This window comes from Podarcis muralis, chromosome 17, assembly GCF_964188315.1.
Source record: "Podarcis muralis chromosome 17, rPodMur119.hap1.1, whole genome shotgun sequence".
In the NCBI taxonomy this organism is placed as follows: domain Eukaryota; kingdom Metazoa; phylum Chordata; class Lepidosauria; order Squamata; family Lacertidae; genus Podarcis; species Podarcis muralis.
In genome coordinates this window covers 26742438-26757704 of record NC_135671.1, presented here as the reverse complement: position 1 = coordinate 26757704, position 15267 = coordinate 26742438, and the positions used below count along the sequence as shown (strand labels likewise).

Here is a 15267-nt window from a genome sequence, read left to right as displayed (position 1 = left end):
TGGCAGTAACACAGAAAGTTAAACAAGGATGACACATTAGAACTAATTTGAGAATTAGACAGCCTAAGAAGTAATTAGGAAGGAGTAGCCACTATAAATTGTGGAGTCTTGTCAGAGCACTACACCTATAATTAGGTAAACCCAGAAGTTCAAAAGCTCCATTTTCACATCTATGCTATAATTTTCAGTAACCGAAACATGTTGTCAAGTTGTCAGTATTAAGAAAGTAATCTCTTGCCAGGTAATTATGTAAAAGAACATTTTAGGAGGAACAACTCTGCACTGAAAAAAGCAAGCACTCACTTTATCCTGTTCAAAAACTAGAGTTAATACTTCTAAGGACATATAAATAAATAAAATACTACAGTACCAAGACAGCAAAGGACACATTTGCCTTTTCTTTTCGACTTCCATTCCCCCCTCCCCCCCCCCCCACCAACCATTGCAAATGCTAAGGTTTGATGTACAAATTATATATACAAAATGATCAGCACCTTGGACACAACACCCTCAAATGTTTGAAATACCCACGGAAACCTTCCCAGCCTAAAATCCCTTTGTTAACAGACTCTCCTATGGAAACTGGAAAACAACTCTGATGAGGAAAATCTCTATCCCAGAAATCAGGGGGAATGACTCCTCTAACACCTTCAGACTCGACCCACTACCAATGTATTTTCTTCTGCCCCATCATCGAACAGCCCAAGCCGGCAATACCACATAATTTATTTTACTCCATCTCCTCAGAGTATTGCGGAAGAACGATATCAATCAACATTTGATGATCTCCTTCTACCGGTCCACAATAGAAAGTGTCCTTTCATACTGCATCACGGTGTGGTACGTTGGTTTGACATCAACTGATAGGAAGTGCCTACAGAGGGTGGTGAATACAACACAAGATATTATGGGCTGTCCCGTGAATCCGTTGGATGAAATAGCAGAAGAACGTTGCCTCAGGAGAGTGAGGAAAATTCTCAGGGATGATTCACACTCTGGTCGGCACTTTCTTGATCTCCTGCCCTCAGGCAGAAGATATAGAAGCATGATTAGTCGCACCAACAGGGTAAAGAACAGCTTCTATCTGTGGGCTGTTAGGCTACTGAATGAAAAGATAACAACAGGGCAACTGACTTTGGGGTTTGGTGTGTGTGTGTGAGTAAACGAGGGGAATTAAGACTAAGAGAGCTGAGTGGGGGGTGCTCGTGTAATCTCACTGTATACAAGTTGTACAAGTGACAATAAAGTATTTCAATTTCAATTTTCCCTGGCAAGCCCGCTGTGTTGTTTCATACCCTCCAAGTGTCCAGATTTTCCAGGGACAGTCCCGGAATTACAAATGCCATCCCAACTTCTGATTTGATCCCAGAATGTCCCTATTTCCCCTGCCAGTGAGCTTGGGGAAGAGGATGAGCTGGTGCAGCATTGAGGGAGCATCCTCTGGCCTCTCCATGGTCGCTACTGCTGGCCTCCTCCCTTGGGCAGCTCATAGTGGCTGTTTGAGAGCTCAGAGAAGGCAGGGACAGCATGGAGGAGAAGGAAGCTCCATACAGCTTAATTCTGCTTAATTCTGCTGCTAACCTTGGTTAAGAGAATTATCCTTGGCTGGATAATCACTACCTAAAACATTAGTGGAAAGGAATTAAGATAAAATAGGTTGAATTAGCATAAAATAGTTAAAATATTTCCCCCCTATTAAATTTTCCACAGGCTTCTACTTGCATGATCACGTATGTTGACGATATCTATGAAACTGAAGTTTAATTTGACTTTCAGAGCTAGAAATTATGGGATGGTAGTGGTTTCATTATGTTCAGAAACTTTGCATTAAATAAATTAAGACAGAAATCAAACAGGAGGACTGGTATACTTCAGCTTTTCATATTAGTACATTTTTTTCAGGGAATGGGTAGTCTGGAGACAAACGTATTTAACTGGCTAACATGTAGTAACTTGAAATGCACATAGCTGTCTTCTCCCTCCATACTTATTTTACTCCAAGGGTTATTTTTTTGTTAATTGACTGCTTTAAGGAGCTGTTTAAAAAAATACAACCTGTGTACTGCGTGAAAGATGAGTATTCGGATAAAATTCAAATTGACATGCTCACAAACCTATCACTCCTGCCACTCTCAATTATGCTTAAACATTATTTCTTGGACACTTTCAACAACAAATTGAAGCAGGAACAAAATGGGATTTAATTAAGATCACTCTTTTAAAACAGCTCAGCATCAGAGCTCCAGTAAAAGAAACAAAACTTTAAAAAAAAACAACTAATCCAGGAATTTTTATCACAGACCTGATGGAATCCTGATTTAAATTAAGATTGCTAACTGCATTCCTTTGTAACTCAGTTTGTTGCACTGAGGATCCTTGATAATCCCACTATTCACTGACCAGCAAGAGGTGAAATCCATTCCATAAACAGAATCGTAGAATTGGAAGGGGCCTGGGGATTGTCTAGCCCAATCTAAAATCTTGGCGGTATCAGCACTATGCTCTACGCAACTGAGCTATCCAGGCTGAGATGTACATAGTTTACATACAACCATATCAGGTTACAACCCCCTCTTGAACTTCATCAAGACAAGTATTATCAAAAACTCATTGAAAATATTTCCTTGCTGTACAGTCGTACCTTGGTTCTCAAACTTAATCCGTTGCGGAAGTCCGTTCCAAAACCAAGGTGCACTTTCCCATAGAAAGTCCTGCAAAATGGATTAATCTGTTCCAAGCTTTTAAAAACAACCCCTAAAACAGGAATTTAATATGAATTTCGCTATCTAACAAGACCATTGACCCCAAAAAATGAAAGCAATAAACTATGTACTGCAGTCACACAATCAATCAATCAGTAGCTGAACTGGGTTCCACACAGTCACAAAAACAAAACAAAAAAGTCACAAAAACGCAAAATAAATAGCAATAGCAAACAGACCTCAGTGTAATACTCAAAACGGAAGTGTGGCACTCAGACTGAAAGCGTAACACTTAAAACGGAGCAAGTTCAGCTTCTGAAAAAAGTTTGCAAACCAGAACATTTACTTCTGGGTTTGTAGTGTTTGGGTTCCAAGTTGTTTGAGTACCAAGGCATTTGAGAACCAAGATACGACTGTATGGGTTTAAGCAAGTGCAGGATCTGTACAGGAGAACATCCTGTTGCATAGTGACAGGACAAATATACTGCTTCTATTCATTCCAACAAATGAATTTGCATGGAAGAACAGGGATTGTGTCCTTTGCCATCTTTCCATTTCTGTCACATACACCACAGAGACTTCTTTTTTATGGAACGAAGAGAAGGATGTGTTGCATAAAATCATTATAACATTGACTCCAGTAGCATATGCTCTGAATATCTGTACAAGCTCATCTAATTAAATGCAATGGCACATCTCTTCCAGTAGTGAGTGCTCTTTGCTAATAAGAAACCATCCAAAACTCTCCATGGGCCATTATTTTCTGAATCTGAATCTCTGTGAAAATATCGAGCATGACCAGTTTTAAAAGCTAGCAGCTTAAACACCATTGTGAAATGTTGGGATTCTGGTCCAGGGACATCTTTGAACCTTCTTTCTCCTGAGTGTTTGGTTCATGGGCTGTTTTAAAGAATAAGAGTTTTAAAGAAGCAGAGTCCTGTACTTAAATCTGATGGCAAGGTCAACAGAACATCTTCTCCGGAGGCTGTGCTCCCAGGCACTAAGAGGATACAACGAATGCATTCCCTACCCTTTTCCTTTACTGGTGGAGAAGTCCACCCTTCTCCATTTGCTTTGGCCAAAAGAGCTCTAAATGAGAATGAGACACATGTCATGCTGAGGGGGAGAGAAAGATGAGCAAGATGATTGGCATGGAAAATAACAAAGAAGCCGAGTCTCAAAGCATTTGGTGGTATAAGCACCGTCTCTGGGCCTAGAAACCATACATTAACATAAGACAGGCATAAGCAAACTCGGCCCTCCAGATGTTTTGGGACTACAACTCCCATCATCCCTAGCTAACAGGACCAGTGGTCACAGATGATGGGAATTGTAGTCCCAAAACATCTGGAGGGCTGAGTTTGCCTACGCCTGACATAAGATATCAGAAAATGCTAGAGCAGGCATAGTCAGAGAGGTAACGTTGGCAGGACGTTACTTTTTTGTTCCACAAGCAAAAGCATATTTCTCTTAGCCATTCCAGGAATCAAGAAAGCTAGAGGATCTTCCTTCTTTGAATGGTATTATCAATGGCACTTGGACCTAATCCTTTTCATCTTGTTTTCTCAATGAGCTTCCTTACCTTGAGCAGACCCCAACTTTATAGACATGTAGCTACAACCTGGTTCTCTTTGCCAGAGGACTAACTTAGACAAATATGGAGAACACATAATGAACTTCCTCTCCAGTTCCCATTCACCTTTCCTTGATTTCTCCTATACATTTTAGGTGGCTTTTCTCATCATAGAATTTGTAAGCAGTAACTGACAAAATAATGGGCTGCTTCATTTTTGCCCAGATACTGCCCTAGGTCCCACAGATAGGTAACTTAGCTGTATACCATTCTTCTTTGGTTACTTCCTACTATTTTCATTTTAGACCCCCCCTCCCACCAAATAAAATATCTAGGATGTTTTCCTAGAAGTTTGGCTCTGTATATATGCAAGTCCAGGCGTATACAGATAAATAACAATGGTAACATAAATGTGGTCTTAATTGCTTCTGACTATGTACCTTTTCTGACTATGTACCTGTGAAAGCTGGACCATAAAGAAGGTTGATCGCCGAAGAATTGATGCTTTTGAATTATGGGGCTGGAGGAGACTCTTGAGAGTCCCATGGGCTGCAAGAAGATCAAACCTATCCATTCTGAAGGAAATCAGCCCTGAGTGCTCACTGGAAGGACAGATCCTGAAGCTGAGGCTCCAAGACTTTGGCCACCTCATGAGAAGAGAAGACTCCCTGGAAAAGACCCTGATGTTGGGAAAGATGGAGGGCACAAGGAGAAGGGGACGACAGAGGACGAGATGGTTGGATAGTGTTCTCGAAGCTACCAGCATGAGTTTGACTAAACTGCGGGAGGCAGTGGAAGACAGGAGTGCCTGGCGTGCTCTGGTCCATGGGGTCACGAAGAGTCGGACACGACTAAACAACAACAACAACATGTACCTTTTCATTGACCTAATGAGTGGGAACCTGTTTGATACTGTGCAAATATGTGTGCTAGAATTTTATCCCATTTTTCATTATCCACAGTAAACTAAAACTGTAAAGCTCCCTTAGCCCAGCCATGCTCAGACCCCTGAATGTGAGATTTCCTCAAAGAAACAGGAGAAGCAGGACCTGCCAACAAACAGCACAGCCACCAAACCCAAAAAACACACCATTCTTGCAGAAATGCACCATTCCCCACCATTCCAGCTGAAGCGCTGAAAACTCCAAAATGGATACCAGATTCACTCAAGGGCTTACGGACCAGAGGGAATGAGGTTATGACAAGTCAAGCAGGAACATCAGGGTTGCCAGTAGACTACCTAGCTACTGTTGGAGGAAAGCAAATACATTTTCTTCTCTAAATATCCTAGTCAATTCATGTGCTGTTTTAAACCACTTCTGTTTTAAACAGAAGGCACTGTTTGTATAGCAATCTAGCCTGCTTTTGTTTGTAGTTCTCTAAGTTAACTCCATGCCTAAAAGCTGAGCCATTTTTTTGTTTGCTGTTTTCTCCAAACAATGTGTGTGCTATTTCTCTCCTATCTCCACCAATCCTGTAAGAAGTTCTTGCATGAATAAGCCCTTCAAACTCCAGAAGCTGTGATTATTCCAATCTAATTCACCCAAGCTGCTAACAGCTAGCTCCTCAAGGCTATTGTTTACATAATAATACTTGGAAGAAGAAATCCATGTGACATCCTGCCCAGACCAGGGTCTTTCTGAGAGCCAGGAAGAGGAGTCTCCATCTCCTATGGAGGCTCAGTCTAAGCCAGGTGGTTGCTGATGTGGCACTTACCTTGGAACTCTTTCCCAGGTTCCCTGGCCCTTCTTTTGTTGCAAAATATATACTCTTCCTCCTTCAAGACCAAGTAACAGACCTTGTCTTTTTACCTGCAAAGAACTGTTGCTTTCCTCAGTTCAGAGTTTTGTTTATAATGAGCACTTGAGGCTCCAGCAACAGCAGCAGGAATTCTTCTTTGAACTGTGGGACCACTTAGAGAAATGTAAATATTGTATTTCAGTGCAGTGCAGCTAAAAAGAGCTAAGCTTGTTTTTAAAAAAGATACAAATAAAGGAGGTGATTCCTATTGGGAAACAAATCTGGAACAAAGCCATTGTTGCATCCACACTCCTGCAATTTCCAGCTCAAATTACAGTGGTTATTCTATCCATGCATGGAGAAAATAACCATGATGTGATAGGTAAGCCAAACTGTTTTTAATAGTGTTTTATGTTTTGCTGTTTTACGACCACCTGATGTTTTATGATATGGCAGTATATAAATATTTTATAAATAAATGATCCTAATAAACAGTACTAGTGGCATGTGGTCATCAGTATACACCAAAAGGAAAAAGGGCAGGGGAAAATGTATACTAAACATTTGTAAAACTAATGCAATTCGTTTATACACGCTATTCAAAATACCTAGTTTATTATATATTAGACACACATATATTACACACAGAATTCCAAAACTAAGACGAAAATACCAAATGGACAAGTGCCCGATCACTGCTGTTTCAGTCATTATCAATGGTGTCAAAACAAGAACAGTATATGTTTATTATACATAACATTTTGTAAATAAATAAATGCATTGATTACTTCTTCTGTTAGTACAAACAAGATCTTTAACCCTACACTGACAGAGAAACTGCTTTTACGAATCCAGTGTTTGGGTCAAGAAGGGCATACAAATAAAATATTTGGCAGATTTGATTAAGCATCACACCACTTGCAAGAAGATGAAAACATCATGCCTTCACTGCAACATTCGTGCATTTAACCTGTCAGCAAAGGGTTAAATATGCTTCTGCTAACATCTAACCACCTGATGCCCAATCATAAGTTTAAGAAGTAAACGAACCAATTAAAAAAGCACGTAATATTCCTAAAAGTCCATTTTGAAAACCACTAAGGAAACATTAAATCCTTAAGAGTCTATACATTGTTATTTTACATATAACCGTTGCTTTTTAAATTTATTTTCTAATTCTCTGTTTCTAATGTTCAAAACTGAGGGTATGTGACGGTAAATAGGGATACCCTGGAGAAAACATGGAATCCATTGCTGGACTGCATTCTCTAGTTAATTTTAAGTTATGAGTTTAGCAAAAGATGGAATATGATAAAGATTTGGGGGCAGGGGCAGAATTCTTCCCCTGGCCGGCAGAAACATCACATTTCTGAGGTTAAAGCTGGAAGCGCTGTACTGCTATTTTTGTATCATGTTTGTGCAGTGTTTGCATAATGGGGGCCTATGGGGCTACAGGATCGTAACTCACAGATCCATCCTTAAGATTCCAGAACAACAGAATTTGGGGACTTGATCCCCAGGCCGCCCAAATACTGCTTCGGTTGTCATTGATGGTGATGAATACACATTAGACCAGCCTTTCTCAACCTGTGGGTCCCCAGATGTTGTTGAACTACAACTCCCATCACCCCTAGCTAGCAAGGCCAGAGCTCAGGGATGATGGGAGTTGTAGTCCAGCAACATCTGGGGACCCACAGGTTGAGAACCACTGCATTAGACTGATATCTAGCAACAACTACTAAGTTTTTCTGGGAGAAAATCACAGCTAGCTTTTTTATTATTTTGAATAAATCTTTAATTTCTAATTGATGCATTGTTACTTTAAATAAAAGTTTGTTTTAATTATCTGATTATCCTGCAGATAACAATGTAACAATACTCTTGTCATGAAGCCATAAAGTCTGGCCTTTTAGTCTTATGCTACTGTGCTATAATCTCAGACCGTGGTTCCCAAATTCCACCACCACCACCCCAGAGAAATAGATAACTGCAGAGTATCTAGGCAGACCATTTTTCTGTCTGTTGTTCACCAATTTAATGAGCTGTGCTAGATGCTAAAGTCAGGCTGCAGGTGATCTGAATAAAGCCCGCAAACCACCGATAGCCCATTGACAGGGCTGGGCCATTGATATGGTTTTCAGCATCGCAATATATCACCAGCTAAACACTGTGATTTACTGATATATCATGATGTCTGAAATAAGGATGGAACTGTCTAGAGGCAAACATGGGCCACACACTGGGAACCTGTGATATAAGAAGTAATCTGAATACACAGTGCTAAACCTTCCAATAAAGCATCAGATTCAGAATGTAGGGAAGAGTATTCTAGGAGGAAACCCTTGAGTGATAGAATCAGCAACCACTATTTACAGTGGTACCTCGGGTTACAGATGCTTCAGGTTACAGATGCTTCAGGTTACAGACTCAGCTAACCCAGAAATAGTACCTCAGGTTAAGAACTTTGCTTCACAATGAGAACATAAATTGTGCGGCGGCAGCGGGAGGCCCCATTAGCTAAAGTGGTGTCTCAGGTTAAGAACAGTTTCAGGTTAAGAACGGACCTCCAGAACGAATTAAGTTCTTAACCCGAGGTACCACTGTATTTAGATAGTTCTACACCACTATTGGAGTGTATTGGGTGGTAGAGGGGTAGTACCTGGGGGGGGTGACCTTTGGTCCCCACCCTGAACTCAGCACTCATTTGTGGCTCCTAGAAGCTGCCAATATGCGACAGCGGCTACACCCTGTGAAAGGCTTTGGCTGGCCGGCTAAAATAGGTGAGTTATGGACTTCCCCTGCATGTGGAGACAGGCTCCAGGGGATTGATCGGATGAGATCAATAGTGGATCCAATGGTCAAAAAGGCAGTTTCTGCATGTGCTGTAAAGGGAATTGAGGGGCAGATGGAACTCGTCAGCCTGGTACCGTATTTTTCGCTCCACAAGACGCACTTTCCCCCTCTTAAAATCTAAGGGGAAATGTCTGTGCATCTTATGGAGCAAATGTGTGGTCCCTGGGGCTGGGGGGGGGGGGGACCTGGGCTTCTGTGCTGGTCCCAGGGGGAATAAGGTACTATTACCGTAGGCCAAGATCAGTCCAGAGTCTCTAGCAGGGTAGATGATCACTAGATGAGACGCGAGGTCCGAGACAGGGAGCCAGGCGGGGTAACAGGAACGATGGTAGGGCAGAAGCAGGAAGCCAGGCGAGGAACAGGAACACTGGTAGGGCAGAAGCAGGAGTCCAGGCGAGGAACAGGAACACCGGAGAGTCAGAAACAGGAAGCCGGGCGAGGAACAGGCACACTGGGAGTGCCGAACAAGGACTGGGTAAAACAGGTACTCCACAACGACGTTGCTCCCGCAACCTGGGACCGGGCTGCCTGACCTTTATCTTCTTCTAAGGCCGGGGGCGGTCCCGGCCCCCAGAAGCCCCGCCTCTCTTGGCCTTAAGGCGAGCACTCCTCCTGGGAGACACCAGTTCCCTTCGCCTCTCTGCCCTAAGCCTCTGCAGATCAGGAGAGGCCAAAGGGTTACTGGGCCCCGGGGAAGGCTCACCTGTAGCCACTGAGTCTTCCAGCACCTCTGGGGCCAGAATGGTTTCACCTGGTGCCTGCTCTTGAGGTTCCTCAGCATCTAGGCCTTGCCCCAGTTCAGCCGGCCCTGGAGGCGGGGACTCCTGTGCCGGCTGGGATTCCTCCGGATCGCTCTCAGACTCGGAATCCCAGGCCATCACAGCTTCCCTCACCAGCCGCACAAGCTCGGCTTTCCCCACCGCCAGCCCCACAACGCGCCTGTCCTAGAAGCCAGAGGAGGAAGGAGACCCTTCTGTTCCTTCTCCAGCTTCGCTCGAAGGGAGAACTGTGCAGTGCCTCTCCTGAGAAGGAGAGGTGCGGCGCAAAGAGGGAGAACTGCACAGCACCCCTTCAGCGAGGCACCTGTCCTGGCTTCTGCCTTTGCCTCTTCCGGGCAGGGGGAGCCTTCATCCTGCTGCCCTGAAGAGGATTGGCACTGTTATCCCAGAAGCCAGAACAGCCACACAGTATCCCAGAAGCCAGATCCCTCTTGCTGTTCTGGCTTCTGGGATTCAATTTTTTTCTTTCTTGTTTTCCTCCCCCCAAAACAAGGTGCGTCTTATAGTCTGGTGCGTCCTATAGAGCGAAAAATACAGGTAATTTAGCCCATATGGGATAATGAAAACTCTGATCCTAAACCTCCACTGCCTTGTGGGATTTCCTCAGGAGGAGTAAACCCTACACAAATGCAGAGCAGGTTCCCTAAGATGGTTGGATAGCACCTTGAACACCTCTTTTCTTCAACTCCTGCAGCCAAGCTGGTGCCAAACTTATTGCTCTGCTTTCCTTTGGACCACAGAGTTTTAAAATATCCTGTTCATATTCTGTTCATTCACATTCAACTGATTTGATTTTCTGGCAAATTTTCTGATTTTGATTTTCAACCAAAAGAATATATAATTTCTCAACGAAAATTTAAGATGTAGCATAGCTATCAGGGTGTGTGTTGCTGTTGTTTTTAAAAGCTCCCCCCCCCCTTATGTTATATTGAGTAATAAAATGAACTTACTGAGAAGAAATAGTTTCTGGTTGGAACTTTCTGTATAATTAACACAGTACTATCGCTTGTTAACCGTGTACAAATACTTGTAGTCCGGCACAAGACCAATGTATTTCAATACAACCCCAGGCCAAGCCAGCAAAACAGACACAAAACTAACAAAAGGTTGCCTGCTGGTCTATGGAGCATCACATTCGATGCACAGAGATTCAAGCCACACATCATTAATCACAGTGAGGGTTAATCGCATCATCTTCACAAAGAATCTTTTTGTCTTGGCAGTAAAGCATTGCTTGATTCTACTATGAGTCTCACCAACAGATTTATACACGGCAAAAACAAAGTGTTGATTTTGCCTGATGTGTGAACTCTTTGGGTGGGATTGTGAGAATCCTAGAGATGGTTTGCCGAAAAGCAGATGGATTACCAGGGGACTGTTTATTGCATCCATCCTCTTAATGCATCCATCCTCTTTGTTAAGTATGTTCTTTGACCTAAGCAAGATTTATCTTCGCAATCCTCATCTCTCTAATGTTCCAGTCAACCGTGTTCTCACCAGTGATATCCACTCTACAATCACAAGTGCAGCTGAATTGCAGCACAAAGCATTATCTTTGTATCTGCTTTTTAAAAAATAAATTTATATAACCAAGAAGAAACAACTACATACAATCAGAGAGTCTTCTCCAAATACAACACAGAACCTTGTAAAAGTGCATATGCTAAAAGCATCACAATCTTAACAAACACAAAATGATACACAATAACCTCCATCGCTTGGACTGTTGTCCACAAATGAAAAGATAGACTGAATCAGCAGGAGGAGTTTGAATGGTTATGGTTTGCATAACTTAGGCAAAGACAGGAGGAAAGAGGAACAAATGCTAACTAAAAAATATATGCCTCTGTTTAATTTCAGGGATAGGATTTCAACACCAGAAACAATGGAATAAATTCAGTGTATTAGCACAAAGCAGGCAAAATCTAGAGAAAACTAGGCTCACGCAAGTCCCATCAAAATAACTACTATTCAAAGATAGTTCACTAGCCTTGTCTGATGCCCTCCAGATGTTGTCCTCCAGCTCCTATCAGACCCAGCCAGCATAGTCATTGTTCAGGGATACTGGGATTTATAGTGCAACAAAACACACAGGACAGCAAGTTGGTGAAGTCTGGCTTACACTATAGAGCAGGGGCCAGCAAACTTTTTCAGCAGGGGGCTGGTCCACTGTCCCTCAGACCTTGTGGGGGGCCGGACAATTTTTTTTCGGGGGGGGGGGGGGGGGAATGAACGAATTCCTATGCCCCACAAATAACCCAGAGATGCATTTTAAATAAAAGAACACATTCTACTCATTTAAAAACATGCTGGTTCCTGGACCATCTGCGGGCTGGATTGAGAAGGCACTTGGGCCTTAGTTTGCCTACCCATGCTATAGAGCAGTGGTTCTCAACCTGTGGGTCCCCAGATGTTGTTGGACTACAACTCCCATCATCCCTGAGCTCTGGCAACCCACAGGTTGAGAACCGCTGCCTTATGAGTTCTGGGATAGGAAGGAGCCAGAAGAGCACTGCTACGGGAGGAGAGTTTGCCACCAACAGTTCCAACCATGGCTCTTTTGCCTGTTATACCTGTTCTTCCTAATATCTCTGAGTTCCTCTCTCCTGCCATTTAGAATAACACTCTAAATGCTAAATGCCATTTTTCACATGCACCATATTATTTAAAAGATAGGCCGGTCCTACCGTATCTTCAATTCTGTGGTTTGTATTCAGCAAATCTGAAAGGAAATCTTCATTAAGACTCTCTCTCCGAATCAAGGTAAACTCACGCAGAAAGATGGCTCCCTGGCTTTGGTCGCCACCAACCTAGAAACATAAAATACTATCGTTTAGAAAAATAATGCTTTATCTTTGCTGGCAACATCATAGAAAGGAATAGCATTTTCTGAACTGTCTACAAGAACAGCGTAGAAATATGCTGATGCATAAGAAAATGAAATATTTGATCAGCTTTTTTTATACAGCCAACCATGGACACATTGCATAGTGCAACAGGAGTAATAAACCCCAAATAACAAGAAAAGAAAAGCAACGATCCCAATTATTAGGGTGGGAAAAGATGAAGTCTATAGAATCTGAAATGATCAATTTTTCAAGTTCTCTTTGGAATTATATGCTAAACCAAAATATGTAGTTTCAGACGATATAGAGCTTTCCTTTAACAAAATAAACAACATATCTAGATGACACGCAAAAGCATATATTAGAAAATGTTTAGGGGTACTCGCATTTTGACTCAAGAAAGTCATCATTTTATAGTTCAAATCGGGGGAAATAAATACAGTAAATGGACAAAAGTACAAAGATTCATAAAATGTTTAGGGGTATGCATACCCCTGCGTCCCCCCAGGGAAAAAAAGCACTGGATCTATCAGCACCAATTGTACAAAGAGATACTTGATAAAGGTAATTTATGAATGACATTCAATCAAGCCTACATTACAGTTGCACTCAAACCAGATAAAGATCACACTCAGTGTGCAAATTATCGGCCTCTATCACTGATTAATGTTGATACAAATAATTTAACAGCGACTTCAGCAATTAGAATCCAGCAATTGATAATGTCCGTTATTGAGAATGACCAGACTGGTTTTATAAAAACGAGGCAAGCAGCGGTTAATATGAGATTAGTGGTGGATTTCATGAAAACAAAGATCACCACAGCCAATCACAAACAAACAACCACACCCTAGGCCAACCCCAACCTCTCTCACCACCAAAGGAACACAAGTGAATAGCAGAGAACCTGCACAAGCGACACTGACACAATATATATTAAGTATAATAGAATAAGTATAACCCCATATATATTAAGTATAATAGAAACATCACCACCCACCCACCCCCACCCACCTTTCCCCACTCCACCTCTTTCCCCCTTTTCTTCCTAATGTCTCAACAAATGAAACTGATCTGTAAAAGATGTTACTTGGAAAGAGAGAGAGAGAGAGAGAGAGATTGCACATACTTTTGTAAACCAAGAACATCTAGAAGAAGAAGAAGAAGAAGAAGAAGAAGAAGAAGAAGAAGAAGAAGAAGAAGAAGAAGAAGAAGAAGAAGAAGATTAGTGGTGGACTTAAGCAAAAATAAAGACCAATTTCTAATGTTACCATTAGATGCTGAAAAGCCTTTTGACACAATTTATAAACAGTATAGAAGACGTAGCTTGAAATAAATGTTGATTTCATAAAATGGATTAAGATATTGCATGACTTGCCTACACCTAGAGTTAAAATGAATGGTATCGCGGACCCACTCCCAGTGACCCATCCCCACCCCCCAAAGGAACAAGGCCTGAGCAAAACTATACCATGTATAGTCATGGCTAGTATTAATACAAACTTTGCAAATGCCAGTCATCATAATGCTATGTCCCAGATCAGCCTCACCTGTGCTTTGGACGACATTTCCATCAGCCCCAACCAACATGGCCAATGGTCAGGGATATTGAGGGTTGCAATCAAACAACATATAGATGGCAGCTGGGTTGGGGCTCTGTGGGTAGTTAACAATGAGTGGCTGAGAGCCACCTGTCACAACTTGTGGCATTACTGCTACTTCCCTCTGCCACCAATAAGCTCAACTGGGGTTGCATGAATATGTGAGGAATAAACTATGTATTACTAGCTGCCTGCATAGTATACAGTAATGTTAGCTCACATCTGGCGAACTTAAAGAACAGCAATTTGTAGCTTGACAACTTATATTCCTGCTACAGCAATTGGCCCAAGAAAGTTATTATACCAGTTTTTTTTGTCTCATACTTCTTATTGCTGCTTTTATACTTCCCTGGTTGGTTTGTAGACTGCAAAGCTACCTTGGAAATGTTCAGAAAGCTTACACTTTATTAGGAAAGCTATGGGTTTAACCCATCTGTCTATATACCACATGACTTTGTCTTAACTATGAAACCAGGACCAGTCCACCACTCACGAGCAGATATATGGCATTTGCGTGGACAGGCAGAGTCCCCCAGATCTCGGGCGCCGCCCCCCCCCCGGTCATGTGGAATAACGACTCAAGACAACGTTCTATGGGATTAAATTGGCCACAACTTTATTATATTTCAGATGTGGGTAGACCTTGGCTCAGGCATTGGGTGTTATCCCTTCCCAGTCCCCAGCCAGGGACCTAGGGAACATCAGGGTTATCCAAGTGTGGGGGGGGGGATGGGCCGGCTCTGGAGAACATATTTTCAAGCAGAGATAGCCGCCCCCGTTACGCCGCCGCCGCAGGGGAGAGCAATGACGACCTCTCGGCGTATGTTCAAAGCCTCCCCTCAGAAACCCCTTTAACGGGGAACCCTGGTATCGCCGCTGCAAAGAGGAAGATAGACTAAAGGATTCCGCCCAAGGTCTGATACTGCCAAAGTTGTGACATTTTGCTACGGGAAAGGCAAAACCTGCCAATGCAGGGGAATTCCTTTCTGGCCCTTTAACAGCAACCTTGACGTAGCAGAGCCCGCATACATGTGAAGAAAAGTTAACCTGCAAAATAAGACTTGACTGAGGGTGAGTGGGGTGGGAGAAGCTCTGGAGCCAAGTGAGGATTCCCAGGTAAGATCCTCCCTCTATTGTGTGGGCAGGTAGTCCCTCCCCTACCTGCCTGGTCTC

The 15267-nt window shown here is 42.6% G+C and overlaps 1 protein-coding gene across 3 annotated transcripts in view; it reads right to left on the bottom strand.

The window, feature by feature from the left end:
* Positions 1–15267, bottom strand: part of ADAMTSL1 (ADAMTS like 1) — a 718478-nt gene that overhangs the window by 623104 nt on the left and 80107 nt on the right. For all 3 annotated transcript variants that reach the window (XR_013391089.1, XM_028711677.2, XM_028711679.2), the window contains exon 2: positions 12335–12457. Coding sequence is in view for 2 of the 3 variants with exons in the window: in XM_028711677.2 (XP_028567510.2) it covers positions 12335–12457 (123 nt within the window). In the remaining variant the exon portion in view is untranslated. The remainder of the gene's footprint in view (positions 1–12334; positions 12458–15267) is intronic.